Below are 24,345 nucleotides of genomic sequence, written 5' to 3' on the forward strand. Positions count from 1 at the left end.
CTCTAACTTATGGTCATTTCCTGCCCTCTCCCCTCCCTCTTCTTCCATTCTCCATTATGGCTCCCCTCTTACTTCTCCTCACCAGTCTATCGCCTCCCCTGGTGCCCCTCCTCCTCCCCTTCCCCTATGTTCCCTTCTCCTCTCCTATTAGATTCCTTCTTCTTCAGCACTTTACCTTTTCCTCCCATCACCTCCCATCTTCTCACTTCACATGCCCATCCCCCACCCACCTGGCTTCACCTATCACCTTCAATCTTGTACTCCTCCTCTTCCCACCACCTTCTTATTCTGATGTCTTCCCCCTTCCCTTCCAGTCCTGATGAAAGTCTCAGCCTGACTGTTGATTCCTTTCCATAGATGCTGCCTGACTTGCTGAGTTCCTCAAGCATTTACAAATAATATATTTTTAAATCAGTTACTACAATGTAGACATATCGCAATTTATTAGATACACAAAGCATGATAAACTAGAGCAGAGCCTCCGTACGCCATTAAAACATGTAACTGCGTAAAGAAGCAAAGCGTGGTCTTCATATTTTACAATGAGTCCCCTTTGACATTTATTGAAGCTGAAACGACCTCTCAACTGCACTATCAAAACAGTGCGGCAGAAGGAATATGGAGCAGTGAGTCTGTGGTGGTTTGCTAGAGTGAACTGTGTTGAGGTTAGACATATTATTGGAATGTAGCCTGTGGAGATGTGTTCCATTTTTGTTTCAAAACGTTGAGATTTCCATATCAACTGTGAAAATGTAGGTATCTCAGTTTCCTCTTGATGCACCATCAATAACTCACTCTGAGACGTAAAGGCAAGATATCCAAACAGGTATATGTAGTTCACCACACCTCTCTCACAACCTGAACATTATTTCATATATCAGTATTTCTACACAAAAATCAAGTTCTTTCTCTTTAAAAAGAGTCTGAATCGTCTGAGATCTTTGAAAATATTTTCACTGCTCTTGCTTACATCCGCTGATTTTGCTTACATCTGGTATTGGTGATCTGTGTGTATATTATCTCAGTTAAGATATAATAGAAATATAAAGTTGAGCTAGAGAACGTTTCAGAGGCTGTGGTCTTCTTTTGAGTAATAAACAGACTGACATCAGATTAATGTAATTAAAGTATTAGTCCATGTCTATGGGTCTTTTGCATGAATCCATCTAATCTGACATTCATCCTCCTATTCCCAGAAGGAGAAATACCTGTCCTGGTTGAATGGTCTGATTGTGAGGGGGATTAGGGAGAAAACTAGAGGGTGGTGGAATCCTCTCCTAAATTTGCGGCCCCTGTTACACTGAGGACATCGGGAAAGGTCTCATGTCCAGACCTATCTTCAGTTCACATTTGGGAGACGTGGCTGGTGAGATCTGAGCTGTATTTTTAATTGAAAGTAATGAAGCACTGATCCAAAGAGAACTATTGAGAACATCTAAATGAGCTTTGTGCAGGGTAAGCGGGGAATTCTCTGCACCGTTTGGTTATCACAGAAGAAGGACCAGAGGACGTGTTTTTATGCGTAGTAGGCACATTGGTGAGTCTGTTTGTGCAAGTCAGGCATAGAATCAGCAAAAATAAACCCCAAGGGAAAATAATCAGTTTTACAGTCACATAATCTGTGCTTTGTGCTGTAACTCTGTGCTGCTACATTGTGCTTTTGTGCCTCTTCTGTCTAACTGTTGCGGCTTTGTTCTTTGCATGCATAATCAAGCTGGTTTGACAAGCAGCATTACTGTGCCGGTAATATTGATTGAGGTGGGATCAACCAAGTTGCTGTCTGCTCCCTCGGGATGGCAGCTTGTCCGCACAGGTCCACTGGTCTGCTTCAGAGAATGGGCAGCAGCAGTATATTTACCAGCAATGCGAATGTTTCAGCTGGAAATCCACTTCCTAACATCTGGCACGTACTTGCCAGGATATTAATGCGGGTGATGGGAGGGGAGGGTGAGGGTAAAACAAAAGCTATTACTTCGAAGATTCATCGAGGAAATAATTAATACAGGCTAAGTGTGCAAAACTATATGCTTTATTATTCATTGGGTATGCATGGTTTAATTAGCCCATCTGGCACAGTACAATTATACTCAAGCCCCCCTATCTGTTGAGCAGTGTGGTTATGTTTTCATGTGACACCCTTCTTGTTGATCAGACTTGAGACCATTCAAAGTGATGGAAGAATAACAAAAGTTGGCAGCGGTCATGTGTTAGGGCTTACGCCTGACCGTACGCTCATGCTGCTCTCCAGGGACTGGTGCACGTATTTGAAGGAACGCCTTAGTGGTGTAATTCTGAAAGTGCTGCATATTGGAGGTGCTGCCTTTCAGATGAGATGTTGGATTTGAGCCACTCTTACACATTACAAATTCTATGACCTTAAATAAGCTGCAGGGGAATCCCACTGGTCTTCTAACCAATGTTTTACCTTAACTAACACATAGGAAGATAGACAATCTGGTTATTAATTTCATTACTGTTTGTGAGATGAATGTATCCTGCGTTTCAACAATGGCTACTATGTAGGTACCTATCTGTATGTCTGAGGAAGTGAAAGGTGTAAAAATAATGCAAGTTTATTATTTTCTTTGCTTCACCCTGTGATATTGTAAATGTCTTAAGATTTAAGCAGTACACTGAATGCATGTAAAAGTTGAATTATTGCATATCAATTAAAAGAATAGTATTGTTCTTCAGCAAAAGAAAACAAGCCGCTAGGGGATCTCAGGGTGTCAGGCATTTTCTCTAGAGGGAAAGGGGATAGCCAGTGTTTTGGGTCAAGGCCAAAGACTGGACTGAATTCCTATAGTAATTTGCTTTTCCTCCAGCTTTCAGCAATTTTCTTTTTGTGCAATATTTGGATGCTTCAGGACGTACACCTTTAGTTGGCTGGCTTGATCTCTAGCTGGTCAAGGTCTCACTCTTGTCCCTACACCTGTAGGCATTATAAGTTGTCCTTATGGCCAATTCTGAATGTTGTCCAATGCTTCTGCTGATGAGGCCACTCAGTGAAGTGATTTCAGGCCTCGTACTGATGCTTATTTCTACCACAACAACCAACATATTCCTTCAGTGAAAAGAAATATATTGTCACTGAGAGTCACTGGACAAAGTTTGAAAGTGGGACAATTGAAGAAACATCAAGACAGGTGGCCAACCAACCCCCAGACTGTGAACGTTTTAAAGCTTAAGAGGGGAGTGTGGAGACAGAGGGTGAACTTGCGCCATGGTGCCTTTAGGCAAATTTGCTGATGATCAAGCAAGAGTATAGAATCAGAGACATAAGTCAAAAAATAACAGAAATGTGAAATAAAAACACAAAATGCTAGAAAACTTGGGTTTTCAGAAGGTCTTTGACAAGATGCCACACATGAGGCTGCGTAACAAGACAGGAGTCTGTGGTAGAACACCAAAGATAATAGCAGAGACATAAGTTTGGTTGAATGGCAGAGGCAGAGAGTAGGAATAAAGGGAGCCTTTTCTCACTGCCGGTGACTGGTGCTGTTCCCCAAGAGTCAATGTTGGATCCATTTACTTTTCATGTTGAACATTAATGACAGAATTGTGATCTTTATAATCAAGTTTGTGGCTAATACAAATATAGGTGGATGGGTAGGCAATGTTGAGGAAGCAGGGTGTCTAAACAGGGACTTGGACAGATTAGCAAAATGGGCAAAGAAGTGGCATATAGAATGTGGTGTAGAGAAGTCTATGGTCATGTACTTTGGTATAAAGAATAAAAGGCATAGATAGTTTTCTAAATGGTGGCAAATTCAGAAATCAGAGGTACAAAGGTACCTGGGAGTCCAATTGCAGGATTCCTTGAAGGTTAACTTGCAGGTTGAGTCAGTGGTAAGAAAGGCAAATGCAATGTTAGCATTAATTTTGAAAGGACTAGAATATAAAAGCAAGGATGCAATGCTGAGGCCTTATAAGGCATTGTTCGGACCACATTTGGAGTACTGTGAGCTGCTTTGGGTTCCATATCTAAGGAAGGACCTGCTGGCATTGGAGAGGATCCAGAAGAGTTTATGAGAATGATTCCAGGAATGAAAGGGTTAACATATGATGACGGTTTGATGGTTCTGAGCCTGTACTTGTTTAAAAGATTGGGGGAGATCTCATTGAGACCTACTGAATATTGAAAGACTTAGACAGAGTGAATATGGAGAGGGCATTTCCAATAGTTATTTAGTTTAGGAACAGAGGGCACAGCCTCAGAACAGAAGGATGTCCCTTTACAACAGAGATGAGGAGGAATTTATTTAGCCAGAGTGTTCAAATCTGTGGTTTTCATTGCCACAGACAGCTTGGAGGCCAGTCATTGAGTATATTTAAAGTGGAGGTTGATAGATTCTTAATTCTTAAGGGCATCAAAAGTTCTGGGGACAAGGCTGGCAAAAAGGGTTGGGAAGAAAGATAAAATGGTTATTCATGATTGAATGGTGGGGCAGATTTGATAGGCCAAATGGCCCAAATATGATCAAAAAGCAACTGGTCAGGTAGCATCTGTGGAAATTGAACCAGAGTTCATGCTTCTGATGAGGAACCCTTTGTCAGACAAAAAAAAAAGAGAAACAAGTTAGTCAAGGTAGCAGCAAAGGTGGGAAAGCGAAATGGGTAAAACAAAGGGAATTTTCCCGATAGGATGAAGTCATTTGGCAGGTGGGATCAGATTAAGCTACAATAGCTGTGTCATGTGCTGCTCATCCAGGTCTGGTCCACCACGATGTGGCAGTCAACTAGCTGTACATGTAAAGGAAAGGAAAACGATTTTGCAGGAAGAAAGCACAGCAAAAATAATTAACCTTGTTCCAGCCTGGTTTTATCTAGAACTGGGAAACAAGTGACAAATGTCAGACTCTCAACTAACCTGCAAGACCCCTGCTGAAATGTTAGGAGATGTGTTGTAGTGTGTAAGTTTGACATATTCAATCCATTGATTTAACAAGAATGGCAGATGACCACAGTGGGGCTGAGCTCTGTCACTTGATTTAATGTTTTTCACTTCCTCTCCTTCCATCAAGTGGAGCGAGGTATTTAAAACTCTCCCCATTTCTCCCACAGATTAGTTTTGTTAGATGCTCCCATTGATTTCCATGCCCGATGGTTCTGCTCTTCAGGACAATGTGATGGAGCCCTGGAATGGAAATTTGAAAGGTTGAATGGTGAATTGATTCTCTCGTTCTTTCAGGTCAATGGGAAGGATCTGTCGAAAGCCACACACGAAGAGGCAGTGGAAGCTTTTCGCAATGCCAAGGACCCAATTGTTGTGCAAGTTTTACGGAGGACCCCCGTCACCAAAAGTCGTGTTGGTTCACAGGAGGTCCCGCTGGTGGATGCTGGCACACAGACCGAAATTACTTTTGAACACATCATGGCTCTCTCCAAGCTCAGATCATCTTCACCTCCAGTGCCCGACATCTGCCCATATTTGCTGTCAGACAGGTACAAATGAGTCTCATTCAGACCACTTGCTATAGTTGAATAACTTTAAGGGTGGGAATTTGCTTTCAGACATTTACTTAGAAAAGGCTGCATTAATGAAGCTATTCAACTGCTGCTGTTTTCCCTAATTCCATTTCCTTCCCTCAGCCCACAGTTTTTCTTTAAATACTTTTGTAACGTGTATCCAAACGCTAATCCCCACCTCAATACCACTTGTGGTAAAGCATTCATTGTTTCTCTGTGTGAAAAAAATTTACCAGCCAACTCTCCTATGGCCGCCCTGATAATCTTCACTTGCTCTCTCCTTGTAGCTGTGTTGTTACTGGTAATGAGTGTTTAATTATTTACCCTCCTAGGATCTTCCTTAATTGTGAAAGCTGCTTCACACTCCCCTTAACTTTGTTCCAATAAAAAAGCCACAAATTATTGTACATTTCATCACAGCTCAATCCTTCATTCTTTCTCATCCTTGTGCCTCTTTCAATGGCTGTCATACGATGGTGCCCAGAGACAAACATAAAGCTGTATCTTTGCCTTATTAGCATTGCATTTCAATTCAGCACAGTTTTAATCTCCATGGCCCTAGGTTTAAAACAAGTTGATTTTCTTATGGCCTGTTTTACTTACATTTTAATAGTCTCCGTCTCTAGTGTAAGCTGTTTCCCCCATGACTTGGTTAAGCTCTGTAATTTAGGGGATTTTTTTGTCACAGACTTTGCCCCCCCCCCCAAACATCTGTCACTGTCCTTTGCCCCACTACCTTTCCTCTTCAATCATCCACCTCATTCCCACCCATCCATCCTCCACCTACTCCTTTGTGCTTTCCCTCTTACCAAATCCTCCACCTGTTCTTCTCACCAGCTACTCCCCTTCCTTACTCACCCTCCCCAACTTCTCCCTCATTCACCGCAACTCTCTGCCTCACTGACTCCTCCCCTCTCTCCCACCAAGTCCTCCACCTGTTGCCCCGAGACTTTACATCCCAACTTTGTCTCAAGCTTAGTTACAATCATGCAGGGTGTTGCTAAGATCGCCCCTAGGGAACTGCACGCTATTTTGGTACCTTTGTATGGATATGGCAGCTTTAGAGACTGTCCGAAGGGCATTCACTGGGCTCATTCCTGGGTTGAGAGAATTATCCTTTCAAGAGAGTCGTAGGGTCAAAGAACAGTACAGCACAGAAGCAGGCCCATCCATACTGAACCATTAATCTGCCTAGTCCCATCAACCTACACCTGGACCATAGCCCTCCATACCCCTCCCATCCATGTACCTACCCAAATTTCTCTTAAATGTTGAAATTGACCCCATATCCACCTCTTGCCCTAGCAACTTTTTCCACACTTCCACCACCCTGTGACAAGGTTCCTCTAACTATCTTAACATTTCACCCCGAACCCAAGACCCCCAGTTCCAGTCTCACCCAACCCCGGTGGAAAAAGCCTGCTTTCATTTACACTATCTATACCCCAGATAATTTTGTAGGCCTCTATCAAATCTCCCCTTGATCTTCTCCATTCTAGGGAATAAAGTCTGAACTTATTCAAACTTTCCCGATAACTCAGTCCTCAAATCCTGGCAACATTCTTGTAAATTTTCTCTACACTCTTTCAATCTTATTTACAACTTGAAAGGATCTGGTGCTTTCCCAGCGTATATGATGAATGAACTCTTCTCTGGCTTCTAGCCGGGAAGAGGTGTCAATTAAAACTGACATTTCGATGACAACTCTGCCATCTTCATCAGGGATGATGCCTGGGCATGTCTAGTCCGGTGTTATTTATACCCCATAGTAACCAATCAGGAGGGATGGACTATGGGTGTGTAAATACCCCACCAGACTAGACTTGCCCAGGCATCATCCCTGATGAAGATGGCAGAGTTTGTCATTGAAACGTCAGTTATAATCAATACTTGAACCCAGTTGGAAGCCAGAGAAGAGTTTATTGTTTACATTTTCCTGTAAGTAAGGACCAAAACGGGAAAGAGTACAGCAAATTAGGCCTCACCAATGTCTTATACAATTTCAATATAACATCACAACTTCTATACGCAATACATTGATTTATGAAGGACAATGTGACAAAAGCATTCTTTACAACCCTATCTCCCTTATGACTCCTCCCTCAAGAAATTATAGATCTGAATTCCCAGATCCCTCTGTCCTACTGCACTCCTCAATGCCCTGCCGCTCACTGTATATGACCTACTCTCGTTGGTCCTGCCAAAGTACATCTCACACTTGTCTGCATTAAATTGCATCTGCCATTTTTCAGCCCATTTCACCAGCAGGTCCAGAACCCACAGCAAGTTTTGATAGTCTTCCTCGCTGTCCACTACAAATCCAATCTTGATGTCATCTGCTAATTTGCTGACCCAGTTTACCACATCATCATCTAGGTCACTGGCAAACTACAACAGATACAGCACCGATACTGCAGCACGCCAATAGTCACAGGCCTTCAGTCAGGGAGGAAACCATCTATAACCACTCTCTGCCTTTCTGCATGAAGCCAATTTACTACCTCATGTTGAATGCCAGCCGCCTTGACCAACCTCTCATGTGGGACTTTGTCAAAGAGCTTGTAAAGTCCATGAAGTCAACTTCCCCTGCCTTGCCCTCATCAACTTTCCTGGTAACGTCTTCAAAAAACTCTAAGATTGGTTAGACATAATTTATCTGTGTTGACCATCTCTAATCAATCCCTGTCTGGCTAAAGACTTCTATATTTAATTTTTTATTTATTGAGCTACAACTTGGAACAGACCCTTCTGGCCCTTCGGACCCTGCGACTCAGCCACCCCTGATTTACCCCTAGCCTAATCACGGGAGAAATTATAATGCCTAATTAATCTACCAACCAGTATGACTTTGGACTGTGGGAGGAAACCAGAACACCTGGAGGAAACCCACATGGTCACGGGGAGAACATACAAACTCCTTACAAAGAGCAGTGGGAAATGAACCCAGGTTGCTGGTACCATAAACAGTTGTGCTAATCACCGAGCTACCGTGCTGCCCTCTGGTCCCTTCAAATACCTTCCTATAACTTTCTGCTGATACGTTCACCAGCCTATAATTCCAGGCTTATTCTTAGAGGCTTTCTTAAACAACAGAACACATTGGGTATCGTCCAATTCTCTGGCACCTCACCTGTGGCTAAGGATGTTTTAAATATCTCTGCTTGGGCCCTTGCAATTTCTGTACTAGTCTCCCCTGGGTCCAAGGGAACACATTGTCAGACTCTAGGGATTTATCCATCCTAATTTGCACCTAGACAAAAAATGCCTCCTCCTCGATCTATGACCTCGCGGATGTATTGCCCTACATCTATAGACTCTGTGTCCCTCTACTGAGTAAACCCAGGTGCAAAAAAAAAATCCACTTGCATCTCCTCCATCACTTTGACTCTGCGTATGGATCACCACGCTGATCTTCCAGAAGGCCAATTTTGTCCCTTGCTGTCTTTTTACTCTTCAAATCCGTATAGAAGACCTTAGAATTCTCCTTCATCTTGTCTGCTAGAGCAACCTCATGACTTCTTTTAGCCCTCCTGATTTCCTTCTTATATTTATTGTACTCCTCATGTACCTTGTTTGTTCCTGCCTCCCTATAACTGCTGTGCAGCTCTTTCTTTTTCTTAAGCAGGGCCTCAATATCTCTTGAAAACCAAGGTTTCTAAGCCCGCTATTCTTGCCTTTTATTCTGACAGGAACGTATAAACTCTGTACTCTCAAAATTGCACTTTTGAAGGCCTCCCCCTGACCAAGTACACTCTTGGCAGGAAATAACCTGCCCAACCCTCACTTGCCAGATCCTTTTTGATACCATTAAAATTGGCCTTTCTCAACTTTAAAATCTCAACCTCTGGACCAGACCAATCATTTTTCACAATTACCTTGAAATTAATGATATTGTGGTCACTAGATGCAAAGTATTCCCTATGCAAATTTCTGTCACCTTCCCTGGCTCACTCCCTAATTGGAGATATAGTATCACACTCTGTGGACCAATGGTTTGAATTATATTTTTTGGAGTCGTTAAGAATGGAAATTGAAATTGACCTTATGCAAACATGTTAGATACTCTGACACAGTAGATGTCGAGAGACTTTTCATCAGAGTCTCAGACATACTTGGAAAGTAAAGGGCATCATACAAATGTGGCAGTGCTACACTCACGCCCAGAATTGTCTCCAACATACCAGCAGTATGCAGCCATTGGTCCAAGATAAAACACTGTGATGTTGGGAGATTTTAGAGCTACAGTGTTCACTTGATATTACCCTTGGATTATTACCATTCGCTGCCTAGTCCCTGCCTTATGGTGTTTCAGAGGGCAGATTGGAAAAGATCAAGACGCGGTACAATGCAGCACAGGCACAGGCCCTTTGGACCACCTTGCCTGTACCGAACATGATGCCAATCGAACTAATCCCATCTGCCTTCACATGACCTATATTCTTCCAGTTCCCTGCCTTTTCAGATTGTCTGTCTAAATACCTCTTAAACAACACTATTATGTATGTTTTTACCACCTCCCCGGCAGCATGTTCCAGACATCGGTGTGAAATCAAAACGTGCAGCCCAAATCTTTTTTGTCTGCAGTCCTGATGAAGGGTCTCGGCCTGAAATGTCGATAGTGCTTCTATCTATAGATGCTGCCTGGCCTGCTGCATTCCACCAGCATTTTGTGTGTGTTGCTTGAATTTCCAGCATCTGCAGATTTCCTCATGTTTGCCCAAATCTTTTCTTAACTTTCCCATTCTCAATGTAAACCTCTGCCCTCTAAAATCCGACACTTCCATCCTTGGAAAAATGATTCTACTGCCTTATACTTTTATAAACTTCAATCAGTTTACCTCTTAGCTTCCAGTGCTTAAGTGAAAATCTAACTTTGGCAATCCTCTTCTTATTAGCTAATATTCTCCAATCCAGGCAGCATCCTGGTAAGCCTATTCTTTACTTTCTCCTAAGCTTTCACATCCTTCCCATAGTGTGGCAATGAGAATGGTACACAATGCTCAATAATTGACATTGCCTCTGTAACACCCAACTAGTGAAGATAAGCATACTGTAATTCCTTCTTTACCACCTTATCCACTTGTGTTGCCACTTTCAGGGAGCTTTGGATTTGCAAAAAAGGAAAAATAAAAATGCAACATCTGTACCAACTGCATTGCTTTAAGCTTATGCAAATTGTCAGTATTGGCTGGGTTATGGGTTGCCTTCATCACACTTAATGATAGAGTCAGAGACAGGACTCTTGGCCCATTATATCTGTACCAACCATCATACATCCCTCAAATTCCCCTCTCATTCTGACAATAATAACCTTAACCTACCAACCAATCAGCGTAGCCTGTGAAGAGTTCCTGCTCCAAGCCCTGTTCTGAATGCTGATTTTCACTGAAATAACACATCGCCCACTGCTGCTTAGGTTAAATCCATTCTATGAGAAGGCACTGGCCTAAGTCAAAGCAATTTATTAGGGCAAGAGTTACTAATGCAAAGGGCACACTGTAGGGTGAGGTTGTAGGGTGGTATGGTAGCGTAGTGGTTAGCACGCTTTACAGCACCAGCGACCCGAGTTCAGCTCCTGCTGCTGCTTGTAAAGAGCTTGTATGTATACACCATGACCACTTGGATTTCCTCCGGGTGCTCCGGTTTCCTCCCACATTCCAAAGACATACCAGTTGGTAGGTAGTTGAAGCAGAAGAATAGCCCTTAACTCGGCAGTGCGGTTATTGGGGCACTGTCATGACGGTGTTTCTGTAGCAAGCTATTCTTGTTTTTACTAGGCCAAATTGCTAGCCCGATGCTCAACCCGACTTGGATTCGAACTCAGGAACCATATAACCATAAAATAATTATAGCACGGAAACAGGCCATCTCGGCCCTTCTAGTCCGTGCCGAACACTTACTCTCACCTAGTCCCAACCTTCGCTCTGGAGTCCAGCACTAATATTACACCACAAGTGGGACAGTTGATAGGTAATTGGTCATTGTAAATTGTCCCCTGATTAGGCTAGAATTAAATCAAGGGATTGCTGGGCAGCGAGGCTCAAAGGACTGGAAAGGCCAATTTCATGCTTTTTATCTCAATGAATCAACAGATAGAATGATTTTTTTCACACATTTTGTGCCCGTTAGGCAGCCTGGTTAAAGGGTCAGATGGAAAAGCCAGCAACTGAAGAGCTTCTCGACGCAAGGATCTGGGAGAGGGAGGCAGCAGGAGACAGGAGTCAAATGTGGTCTGATGGCCGAGTGCAGGGTGTGCGGGGAAAATGGGTTGGGAATTCCAGGACACATTTACAATTGGGCGAGAGGAGGGCAAAGAGAGTGCAAAGTATATTGGGGGTAGCCTATGGGTGGTCAGCCCACAATCAATGCTGCAGCAGTGGTCACGTTACTTTCAATGACTGGGGTTCCCCAACATAAAGCAAGAAACCGCACACACACACAGACTAAAAATGAATGGTGTAGGAATGAAGGTATACATCCACTGAAACACTGTTAACGGCATAGACTGCTCCTGAGCTTGAATTGTACTGTTCACAGTCCATTGAAGCAAATTGGATAATCTGACATTGGGTTTGAATTTACAAAACTTCAGCCTCTCACTTAACCCAAATCCACTATCCCTAAGGGTTAAACCTCACCCAGTAATTCTAACTCTTTCTTATCATGAATTGACTTAAAGCACTTTCTGTTTCTCAGAACTGATAAGTGGTCATTGAAGTGAAATATTCACTGTTTCTCTCAACAGCTATTCCTTCAGGTGAGGGCAGGGTTTTGTAGATTAAATTGGAGATTCTGAATATATGTCTATCAGAACATTGTTTTTGTCTTCTTTTCATTTTTCCATCCAGCCTATTTTTCAAAATAAGTGTATGGTTTGAACCACTGTTGAATGCTGAATTGCATGTCTGGGTGGCTTAACCATCCGTGCACTTAAAATTGTTTTGGGCTGTACTATTCTAAATTAATTTATTACAAGTCAAAATGTGCAAAAGTAAAATCAATTTTAAAATTTAGCAAAAAAGAATGTGTGCGAAAAAAAGAATGATGTATTAATTGAAATGCAATCTCATTTCTAAAAGATCTTGTCTTACTTGAGTGAATTTTGTGTACAAATCCAAATTCTAAACGGTGACGCTGACAGATGGCTTTATAAAGAAAAATGTGCTTGTAGTTTCTGTATCAGATTGATCAGAAGCCTGGTTGATTTCATCAACTTTTCCTGCAGCTGTTTTCCAAGACAATTTATTGTAAAATGTTGTGTCCACATACACAGGCTGCCAGAATCTCCACATCTTGGAATTCTTGGATAGAGTATTTCTGTCTGTTAGGTTGTTGTGAAAACCTAATAGACTCTTTTAGAAACAAGAGATTCTGCAGATGCTGGAAATCCAGAGTAACACACACAAAATACTGGTGGAACTCAGCAAGTCAGGCAGCATCCATGGAATCGAATAAAGTGTGGACGCTTCAGGCTGTGTCCTCATGAAGGGCTTGGCCTGAAACATCCACTCTTCATTCCTTTCTGCTGATGCTGCATGACTCATTTGTAACAGTTTTGCTTCTGGAGTTCTATGTTAATGAAAGCCTGAGGTTTGGCAGATGCTTCACTGCAGGACTGCCATCTCTTAGACAATGTGTGGTACCCTTTTGGTACTATTGAAAGAAGAACAAGTTTTCCCACTTTCCTGCCAAATTTTACCCTCAACCAATCTAGTTAACTCACCATCCAGTTTTATATTTGAGGGGCGTTTCTACAGGCAAATTGCAAGTCATGTATTTTTCTGTTACAACATGTCGCAACTTTACAAGTATTTCATTGGCTGTCGAGCACTTTCATACATTTTGTGGATATTAAAGGTGTCCTATAAATGCAAGTACTCCTTTTTGAAAGAACAACTTCAGGCTATCACCTTTCTTCAAGAAAATGAACCTAAGGGTTCGATATGGTGATATATATGTACTCTGATAATAAATTTACTTCAAACTTTGAACTTTAAGACTCCATGGTTTGATGTCACTATATTTGATACCATACTTCATTTTGGCGGTGGCTTGTCTATTTTCAATTAAACATAAAAGACAAAAGGGGAGAATGTTAGGCTTATTGAATAGTTTTCAAAGAGCAGACCCAAGCACTGTTCCAAATGTCTTTTTCCACGAACTCTACAAATCTGGCTTTATTTTGATTTTGTTTTTAATTTAGAAACAAGAAGTTTGTCAGAGTGACCATGAATGTGGGGAGATGAATTATTCTGTTGTGACTTCTCACTCCAGCTCTTCTTGTATCTTTCCTCATGTAGTTGTCACTCCCTGCACCCTATGGCCCACGACTACTATGAAGCTGGTGATTACCTTCCCAACTTGGCACAGGATGGTGACCGAGCTGAAGAAATGGAATATGAGGTAACACAGTAATCAGTTTGGAGGGATAAAAGCTGACAAGATTGGTAGCTGTGTCTCAAAGTACTTTTTAACTCTCTTTAATGATGCTCTGCCATCCTCTGTGGAATTCATTGACTAAGCCAAATTGATTGGACTTTTAAAAAAATACCATTGTTACAAGATAAGTCAGCTTCTGTGTGTTCTTTAATCAATTGGGCTATCTACTAAGCCAAGTGAAATATTTAAAAAAAGAACAAGCAAAAAGCAACTGATTATGTTTCCATATTCTCCAAAATGTATAATTTTTACTGCAGAGCTCATTCCATTTGCAATGTGATCTATTAGAGCCTTTTTGTTTGACTAGTTTGTAATCACTGTTTGCCAGGTAACATTTTAATGCACTTTTCACAAAAACTGGCACTCTGAAGCATCTTATCAGATTGTAAAGTATCTGTTAACATGACAAAGCAATGTAGTGCTAATTTTGATATTAGTTGCTAATAATGGGAAGGCTCTGTATTGTAGGAGGTCTGAATAGCAGTTGAGCTTCTGTTCAATAGCCAGTAATCTCCACTAATCGCACCATCACAGTCATTAATTTAACATCAGCTGTGGTTTTACTGCCTGAGGCTAAACCTCCTGACTGGAATAAAGAGTGTTTGACATAAACTTTAAATAGAAAAGTGCCCTTTTCAGGGAGAACCCTCTTCAAATAGCAGGGTGAATAAAACATTTTATAGCAGCTCATTCCACAACAGAAAGACCTGAAATTGACAAGGAAAGGGAAATGATTGTACTCTTATGAGCGATGGCAAGAGGCGAGATTCTTTTTATCATTTTACATAGTGACGACTTTGAAATTGTTCTTCGTTTTAATAAAGGAAGGTATTTGTCAGAACGGGCCACGAATATCTCCAGTCGTTTGACAGTTTGCCTAATGCTGGCAGTTTTGCATTCAGGAGCACAAAGGAAAAGAAAAAATGCACTGGCATTCCAAGAACGCTACAAAAATAATGGGTGATTGTTAATGAGAAAATTTGTTTGCCAAAATTTCTTGCTACAGAGGGTGCATTATTTGGCCAATTGCTAATTCATCTACTTCTAACGTCAAAAAGATGTTGAGCGTGCTAAACAAAAAGTGGTGCTCCCCACAGGCAGAAAGGTGAGCAAGATGGATGGCTGAGGAGGCCTGGAAATGGAACGGCCTACCCTGGCACCTCGGCATGTTCAGTCAGAGAGCGGTTACAGATGGCTGCTCAAGGAATATAATATCTACCTTGGACACTGCAGGAATGATGACAGAGTGCAGTGCTATAAATTGAAAAGACCGCTTTATTTCTTCATTGTCTTACTCACCTCGCCATATATATTTAAGACAGGTGTTCGAGTGAAGAGAGAGCGAGCAGTTATCACATCCGCACTGTTCCATTCAACAACTCTCCTTTTAAACTGGGTCTATTTATATTGAATAATGGCTCTTAGTTTTTCCCAATGTGTTGTCAAGGTCAGCATACTTTGTCTTTAGGTAAAAAGTAGGTTAGTGGAAAGGGTGTGGGTTCAGAATGGATGGAACAGACAGTATGCTTAGAAACAGTGCGGGAATTACAGCATCGGACTTAATTTTCCCGACTTTAACCTTTGCAAGCTCAGTGCTTCCGGTATCAATTATCTCCTAACCTGAACCCTGCCCAGTGATTTTCTTTCAGCTCCTGAGGGCTCCGTCTACATTGTCTCACACTCCACTGACCCAGGTTCAGTTGTTATCGCTGTGCGGAGTTCACGTGTTCTCCCTCTGACTACGTCGGTTTGCTCTGCATATTCTGGATTCCTCCCACATCCCAGGGACGTGTGGTTTTGTCAGTTAACTGGCTGTAGTAAATTGCCCCAAGAGTTTGGCGAATGGTTGAATCTGGAGGCAGGATGAATAAAATGGGATTAATTAATGAGTGTAAATGGGGGCTTGAGGGACAGCATGTTCTAAGTGGGCCAAAGGGCCTTTTTCCATGCTGTTTGACTCTGATGAGTTTAGCACTCCTGAACCCTGATGATGAAAAGTATTTGCTTTGTTGGTTTATTTTATGAAGTTGGGAACATACCCCGTGTAGATGAAGAAAAAGAGGATTCTATTGCCTTAAAATGAAGATTTATTTCTGTGGTCTGTAGGACATGAGCAGCTGCAATGAACCCGTTGGAAGAGAAATGACTACATTCCTAACTCAGCAGTTCATTCACTTCCTTCTCTGACTTGCCAAGATTGACTGGCTCCCCTGAACAGACTCACGCCGTTTTTGTTTTTCTTATTTTTCAGCAGAGGAGTCTGTATTCACTGTCAAAAAAGGAAGCAGATCAGAGCTGGTTTTATTACAGAATACCAAAATCACTCAATTTTCATAAATATTAATTCTAGCATATAAATTTAATAGCAGTCTAGACACTGATGTAACAATTAGGAGGCATTCATTTGTAATTTGTGGCTGGACATTGATTTAGCCTCAGTATGAAGCTTTCCTTTGTCATAGAACAAAATGAAATCTCATAATTTACTGTTAAACTAACACTAGTTCTAAACAAAGATGGTAGACAGTCTTTTAACCCAGTGAACAGTCGAGCCACATGGAGCAGCTCGGAGTGATGTTTATGGGTTAGCTGACTTCTGACATAGATATGTGAGGAATGAAACAAAATGGCTTTGAGTTAAGGGGTCACTGGTCACTGCTCTCAGACAAAAATGGGATTGAGTGTGGTACCCTCAGCCAATTGGTCACTGTTGTAGTTGACTCGTTACAGATGGTCTCTTGAATATGTGGACTTATTCTTTGTTTGCGAGATGTTCCGGAGTTTAGATGTTTCAAAAGGCACAGGGAGGGATATGAATGAGATAGGGGAGTGGCATTGCTAATCAGGGATGCATCGCAGCTACAGAAAGACAGCAGGATATGGAGGGATCATCTAAAACATAGAAACAGAAAACCTACAGCACAATACAGGCCTGTTGGCCCACAATGCTGTGCCGAACATGTACATACTTCAGAAATTACCTCGGGTTACCCATAGCCCTCTATTTTTCTAAGCTCCATGCACCTATCCAGTCACCTCTTAAAAGACCCTATTGCATCCGCCAATTCCACCATCGCTGGCAGCCCATTTCATGCATTCACCACTCTGCGTAAAAAAACTTACCCCTGACATCTCCTCTCTACCTTCTTCCAAGCACCTTAAAACTGTGCCCTCTCGTGCTAGCATTTCAGCCCTGGGAAAAAGCCTCTGACTATCCACACGATCAATGCCTTTCATCATCTTATACACCTCTATCAGGTCACCTCTCATCCTCCATCGCTCCAAGGAGAAAAGGCCGAGGTCACTCAACTTATTCTCATAAGGCATGCTCCCCAATCCAGGCAACATCCTTGTAGATCTTCTCTTCACCCTTTCTATCGTTTCGGCATTGTTCCTGTAGTGAGACAACCAGAACTGAGCACAGTACTTCAAGTGGGGTCTGACCAGGGTCCTATATAGCTGTAACATTACCTCCTGACTCTTGAAATCAATCCCACAGTTAATGAAGGCCAGTACACTGTATGCTTTCTTAACCACACAGTCAGCCTGCACAGCAGCTTTGAGTGTCCTATGGACTCTGATCTCAAGATCCCTCTGATCCTCCACACTGCCAAGAGTCTTACCATTCATACTATATTCTGCCATCATATATGACCTACCAAAATGAGCCACCTCACACTTATTTGGGTTGAACTCCATCTACCACTTCTCAGCCCAGTTTTTTATCCTTTCAATGTCCCGCTGTAACCTCTGACAGCCCTCCACACTATCCACAACACCCCCAACCTTTGTGTCATCAGCAAATTTACTAACCCATCCCTCCACTTCCTCATCCAGGTCATTTATAAATATCACGAAGAGAAGGTGTCCTGGAACAGATCCCTGAGGCACACCACTGGTGACTGACCTCCATGCAGAATATGACCCATCTACAACCACTCTTTGCATTCTGTGTGCAAGCCAGTTCTGTATTCACAACGCAATGTCCCTTTGGATCCCATGCCTTCTTACTTTCACAATAAGCCTTGCATGGGATCCAAGGGTACCTTACCAAATGCCTTGCTGAAATCAATATACGCTACATCTACTACTCTGCCTTCATCAATGTGTTTAGTCACATCCTCAAAAATTTCAATCAGGCTCAAAAATTTTCATAAGGCTCAAAAATTTTCATAAGGCATGACCTGCCTTTGACAAAACCATGCTGGCTATTCCTAATCATATTATGCCTCTCCAAATGTTCATAAATCCTGCCTCTCAGGATCTTCTCCATCAACTTACCAACCACTGGTCTATAATTATCTCTACCCACTTTCTTGAATAAGGGAACAACATATGCAACCCTCCAGTACTCCGGAACCTCTCCCATCCCCATTGATGATGCAAAGATCATTGCCAGAGGCTCAGCAATCTACTCCCTCTCTTCCCACAGTAGCCTGGGGCATATCTCGTCCGTTCCTGGTGACTTATCCAACTTGATGCTTTCTGATAGCTCCAGCACATCATCTTTCTTAATGTCTATATGATCAAGCTTTTCAATCCACTGTAAGTCATCCCTACAATCGCCAAGGTCCTTTTCCGTAGTGAAGCAAAGTATTCATTAAGTACCTCCGCTATCTCCTCTGGTTCCATACTCACTTTTCCACTGTTGCTCTTGATAGCTCCTATTCTCTCACATCTTATCCTCTTGTTCTTCACATACTTGCAGAATGCCTTGGGGTTTTCCTTAATCCTGTCCGCCAAGGCCTTCTCATGGCCCCTTCTGGCTCTCCTAATTTCATTCTTAAGCTCCTTCCTGCTAGCCTTATAAGTTTCTGGATCTTTATCATTACCTATTTTTTTGAACCTTTCATATGCTTTTCTTCTTGATAGATTTTTAACAGCCTTTGTACACCACGGTTCCTGTACCCTACTATCCTTTCCCTGTCTCATTGGAACGTACCTATGCAGAATTCCATGCAAATATCCCCTGAACATTTGCCATATTTCTGCCGTACATTTCTCGAGAACATCTGTTCTCAATTTATTCTTTCAAGTTCCTGCCTGATAGCTTCATATTTCCCCTTACTCCAATTAAACACTTTCCTAACTTGTCTGTTCCTATCCCTCTCCAACTCTGTGGTAAAGGAGGTAGAATTGTGATCACTATCTCCAAAATGCTCTCCCACTGAGAGACCTAACACCTGACCAGGTTCATTTCCCAAGATCAGATCAAGTGCAGCCCCTCCTCTTATAGGCTTATCTACATACTGTGTCAGGAAACCTTCCCGAACACAGCTAAAAAGCTCCACTCCATCTAAACCCCTTGCTCTAGGGAGATGCCAATCAATATTGGGGAAATTAAAATCCCCCATCACGACAACCCTGTTAATACTGGACTGTTCCAGAATCTTTCTCCCTATCTGTCCTCGATGTCTCTGTTGCTATTGGGTGGTCTATAAAAACTCCCAGTAGAGTTATTGACCCCTTCCTGTTTCTAACTTCCAGCCGCAGAGACTTCATAGACAATCCCTCCATGACTTCCTCCCTTTCTGCAGCTGTGACACTATCCCTGATCAGCAGTGCCACACCCCCACCTCTTTTGCCTTCCTCCCTGTCCTTTCAGAAACATCTAAAGCCTGGCACTTGAAGTAGCCATTTCTGCTCCTGAGCCATCCAAGTCTCTGTAATGGCCACAACATCATAGCTCCAAGTACTGATCCACACTCTGAGCTCTACCACTTTGTTCATGATGCTTCTTGCTTTCAGATAGACACATATCAAACCATCGGTCTGAGTGCATCCCTTCTCTATCACCTGTCTGTCCTCCCTCTCACACTGCCTACAAGCTTTCTCTATTTGTGAGCCAACCGCCTCTTCAGTTTGGTTCCCACCTCCTAGCAATTCTAGTGTAAACTCTCCCCAGTAGCCTTAGCAAACCTCCCCACCAGGATATTGGTCTCCTTCAGATTCAAGTGCAACCTGTCCTTTTTGTACAGGTCATGCCTGCCCTCAAAGAGGTCCTAGTTAACCAGAAATCTGAACCCCTGTCCCCTGCTCCAATCCCTCAGCCACGCATTTATCCTCCATCTCACTCCATTCCTATATTCACTGTCATGTGATGCAGGCAGTAATCCCAAGATTACTACCTTTGAGATCCTGCTTCTCAGCTTCTTTCCTAAATCCCTGTAGTCTGTTTTCAGGACCTCCTTCCTTTTTATACCTATGTTGTTGTTGGTGCCAATATGTACCACAACCTCTGGCTGTTCACCTTCCCACTTCAGGATATTGTGGATGCAATCAGAAACATCCCGGACTCTGGCACCTGTGAGGCAAACTACCATCAGCGTTTCTTTCCTGTGTCCACAGAATCACCTGTCTGACCCCCTAACAATAGAGTCCCCTATCACTACTGCCATCCTCTTCCTTTCCCTACCCTTCTGAGCTACAGAGCCAGACTCTAAGCCGGAGGCATGGCCACTGTTGCTTTCTCCAGGTAGACTGTACCACCCCCCCCCCCCCCCAACAGTAGTTAAACAGCTGTACTTGTTGTCAAGGTGTACAGCCACAGGGGTACTCTCTCGTATCTGACTCTTGCCCTTCCCTGTCCTGACTGTTATCCACTTAGCTGTCACCCGAAGCCTGGTGTGACAACTTGCCTATAGCTCCTCTCTATCACCTTCTCACTCTCCCTGACCAGACGAAGGTCATCGAGCTGCATCTCCAGCTCCCTAACCCGCTCCCTAAAGAGCTGCAGCTCGATGCACCTGGCACAGATGTGGTCGTCCAGGAGGCTGAGAGTCTCCTGGACAACCCACATCTGACACCTAGTCCAGAACACCAGCCTCACAGACATACTTCCTGTTTCTATTCTTCACAAGTAACTTATCTCACATTGACCTGTTATCGCTGAAGCCCTGTTGAGCCAAAGCCCTACTACTCTGACTCCCTCTACTCCATTGCCCGCTCTACTGAAGGATTTCTGATCTACTATGTGGACAGACTGACTAGAGGAGAGGGCACGCTAGATCTACTGTCCCATTGAGACAGGGAAGGATCCATGTTTGACAAGAGAGGTCAACAGAAAGGACAGGACTCTTGGGAGTTATAAGGTAGCCAAGAAAGTCTTCAGAAGGATCTTGGAAGAGCTAGAAGGGACGTGTGAAGGCCTTGACAAGTAGGATAGTGAAAACCCCAAAGCATACTACACATATGTAAAGAACAGGTAGATGACCAGAGTGAGAGGAGGACTGATCAGGGATTTTTAAAAAATGTGCCTGAAGTCCGAGGAGGTAGGGGAGGTCCTTAATGAATACTTTGCTTCGGCATTCATAACTGAGAGGGACCTGGATAAATATGAGGTCAGCATAGAATTGGCTAGTGTGCTGGAACATGTCAAGGGTATGAATAAAGCAATGTTGGAACTATTCAAAAGCATTAAGATGGATAAGTTCCTGGAACTGTACGAGATATACTGCAGATTAATACGAGAAGAGAGGGAAGATGTTGCTGTGCCTTTGGTGATGATCTTTGTTCTTCACTGACCACAGGAGATTGGAGGATGGCAAATACTTTTCCTCTGTTCGAGAAAGAGAGTAGGGGTAACGCTGTGAAATATAGGCCAGTGAGTCTTGCGTCAGTGGTGGGCAAAGTATTGGAGAGGTCTCTTAAAGTCAGTATTTACAAGCATTTGGAGAAACATAGATTGATTAGGATAGCTATCATGCTTCGGGAGGACAAGTCATGCCTTATGAACCTGATTGACTTTTTCAAGGAAGTAGCAAAACAACTAGATGAAGGTAGAGCTGATAATGTGGTGTATATAGATTTTAGTGAGGCATTTAATGAGGTTCCCCCATGGTAGGCTTATTCAGAAAGTCAGGAGGCAAGGTATCCAGGGAAACCCAGCTGCGTGAAATCAGAATTGGCTTGTCCACCCAAGGCAGAGGCTAGTAGTACTTGGAGTGGATTCACCCTAGAGGTCCATGTCTAGTGGTGTTCTGCAGGGATCTGTTCTGGGACCCATGCTCTTTGTTATTTTTCTGTATGAATCAGAAGAAGTTGTTGAAGGGTGGGCTTGTAAGTTTACAGATAACTCAAAGGTTGGTAGTGTAGTGAACAGTGTAGAAGGTTGTCATAGTTTACAAAGGGACATTGATAAGATGTGAAACTGAACTAACAACTGCTAAATGGAGTTCAATCCAGAAAAGGGTGAAGTGATACACATACTTTATGGCAGAGCACAAAGTTAATGGCAGGATTCTTAGCAGTGTGGAGGAACAGAGAGATCTTGAGGTCCAAGCCAATAGATACCTCAAAGTTGTTGCACAAGTTGATAGGACGTTTAAGAAGATGTTTGGTGTGTTGGCCTCGTTAGTCAGGATATTGAGTTCAAAAGCCACAAGGTAATGTTTCAGCTCTATAAAGCGGGTTAGGTCACACTTGGAGTATTGTGTTCAGTTCCGGTCACCCCATTACAGGAAAGATGTGGAAGCTTTGGATAAGGTGCAGAGGACATTTACCACAATGTTGCCTTTATTAAAGAATATATCTTATGAGGAAACACTGCGTGAGCTAAGGATTTTCTCTTTGGAGTGAAGTAAGATGAGAGGAGAATTGATAGAGGTTCTTAAGGTAATAAGATGCATAGTGGAGTGGACTGCCTGTGCCATTTTTTTCCCAGGGAGGCAATGGCTAATAGGAGAGGACCTACTTCCAAGGAGATTGGAGGAAAGTATAGCAGGGATGTCAGAGGGAGATTTTTTTTTTACACAGTGAGTGGTAAGTGCTTGGAACGCATCGTCAGGAGTGGTGGTAGAGGCAGGTATATTAAGGACTTTTAAGAGACTCTTTGATGGTCAGATGGATAAAAGAAAAATTGAGAGTTATGCAGAAGGAAAGGGTTAGATTGATCTTCAAGTAGGTTAAATGGCAGGCACAATGTCGTGGGCCAAAGGGTCTGTACTGTACTGTTCCATGTTCTGTATCCAAAAAAAGGACACCAACATCTCCATTCTCCATGAAAATCATAATTATTAAACCATTTTTCTTGATGGAAAAATTATATTTGCAACTATTCTCAACAGTCTTATAAAATGGTGAATCATTCCCCTCCCCAATGATAGGCCACCTCTAAAAAGGTCAAAGAATAAGTTTTCCTCGCCCACAGCCTTAAATGATAGTTTTGTCATGTAGCATGTGGGGAAAGTGTAGAGACAAGTGGGAATCAGTCCTTGCAAATAGAAACGTGGAGGAGTCTGCTTGGTGAGCTGTTCTAAGTCTGAATGTTGAAGGGAAAATTAAATTTAAAGCACTTTAGAACGGTGCATACATCCTAAAGTAGATTTGACAAAATATAAATAAAACCCTTCTTGAAAAGGGCTTTAGAACTTTCATGGTTTTCATTTTCTGCTTTACAGAGACACTTTGACAGAAGAATATTATTTGACAAATTTGCCTTCTAACAATTTTTGCTTTCAGTCGGTAAAAATGTAAGCGCCACAAAGTGTATTCAGTGGAAAGTTTGAAGAAACATAAAAACTCTGGAATAATGAGCACAATGGTATCAATAGAGGGAGATAGAAATGAGAGGATGCTATGAGACACAGTTCAGAGCAAAAGGGAGGGAAATATTGTCTAACGGACAATCAAACTGTAGTGAGAGCAAGTATTGGCAAAGCTTCTGTAATCAAAGCTTTTATTTTGCGAATGAATGTCCTTTTTCATTAGTGCCAAGAAATCTGATTTATTTTCTGAAATTAGAAATAAAACTGCTATTATTGTTTATTGGTTTAATTTATTCTTCCAACCTTTGTGCTTGTTCACACAAGAGGTAAGCAAGCTTCCTAATGAATAGGCTCAGCTTGTTATCAGCATACCCTGGTGCTACGTGAAGATTAGAGGAATCAGATGAATTAATTGCTGATGATCTGCTTTGCACAAATAAAAGGAGCGAATTAAAAATATGTTAATTTGCCAGCTCCATATATCAGAGCCAAAAACGCAGCCTTCTCTGGTTAATTGTACAAAGCATCTGGAAAAAGCGATGCATTGTGTTGTTGGAATGTTTATGCTTCGTAAATTATGCCTGTGTTTACAATCGCTCTCTGCAAAATGCTGACATTCAATGCACCTGTGACAGTTGTCATCCATAGCTGTCACTGGTAATGAATTTCCCAATTTACCAAGCTGCTTCTCACCCCTCAGTAGTATACGTGTCACCAGCTGTGTGGGGGGGGGGGGGGGGGGGGGGAGAGAGGAGGTGAGTGACAGACAGGAAGCACAAACAAATATGTCAAGAGTTCTCCAGATTTATTTCCTTTCAGGACCTGTGTGGAAAATATTTAAGAGTCAGAAATGCCTGGCATATTTTGGCCAACCACAGGGAACTGAGAATGGAGTTGGTTTGGGCGAGCAGATTTCTTTGTGTGTCCCACCGAATGTAGGGAAACTCTACAA

General features: G+C 42.5%; 1 protein-coding gene across 4 annotated transcripts in view; it reads left to right on the top strand.

Annotated features, from left to right (window-relative positions):
- LOC132398425 (PDZ domain-containing RING finger protein 4-like) overlaps positions 1-24,345 on the top strand; it is a 470,759-nt gene that overhangs the window by 414,308 nt on the left and 32,106 nt on the right. For all 4 annotated transcript variants that reach the window (XM_059977839.1, XM_059977840.1, XM_059977841.1 and 1 more), the window contains 2 exons: positions 5,192-5,445; positions 13,770-13,872. In XM_059977839.1, coding sequence (XP_059833822.1) covers positions 5,192-5,445; positions 13,770-13,872 — 357 coding nt within the window. The remainder of the gene's footprint in view (positions 1-5,191; positions 5,446-13,769; positions 13,873-24,345) is intronic.

The sequence above is a fragment of the Hypanus sabinus genome, chromosome 8 (genome assembly GCF_030144855.1).
Source record: "Hypanus sabinus isolate sHypSab1 chromosome 8, sHypSab1.hap1, whole genome shotgun sequence".
In the NCBI taxonomy this organism is placed as follows: Eukaryota; Metazoa; Chordata; class Chondrichthyes; order Myliobatiformes; family Dasyatidae; genus Hypanus; species Hypanus sabinus.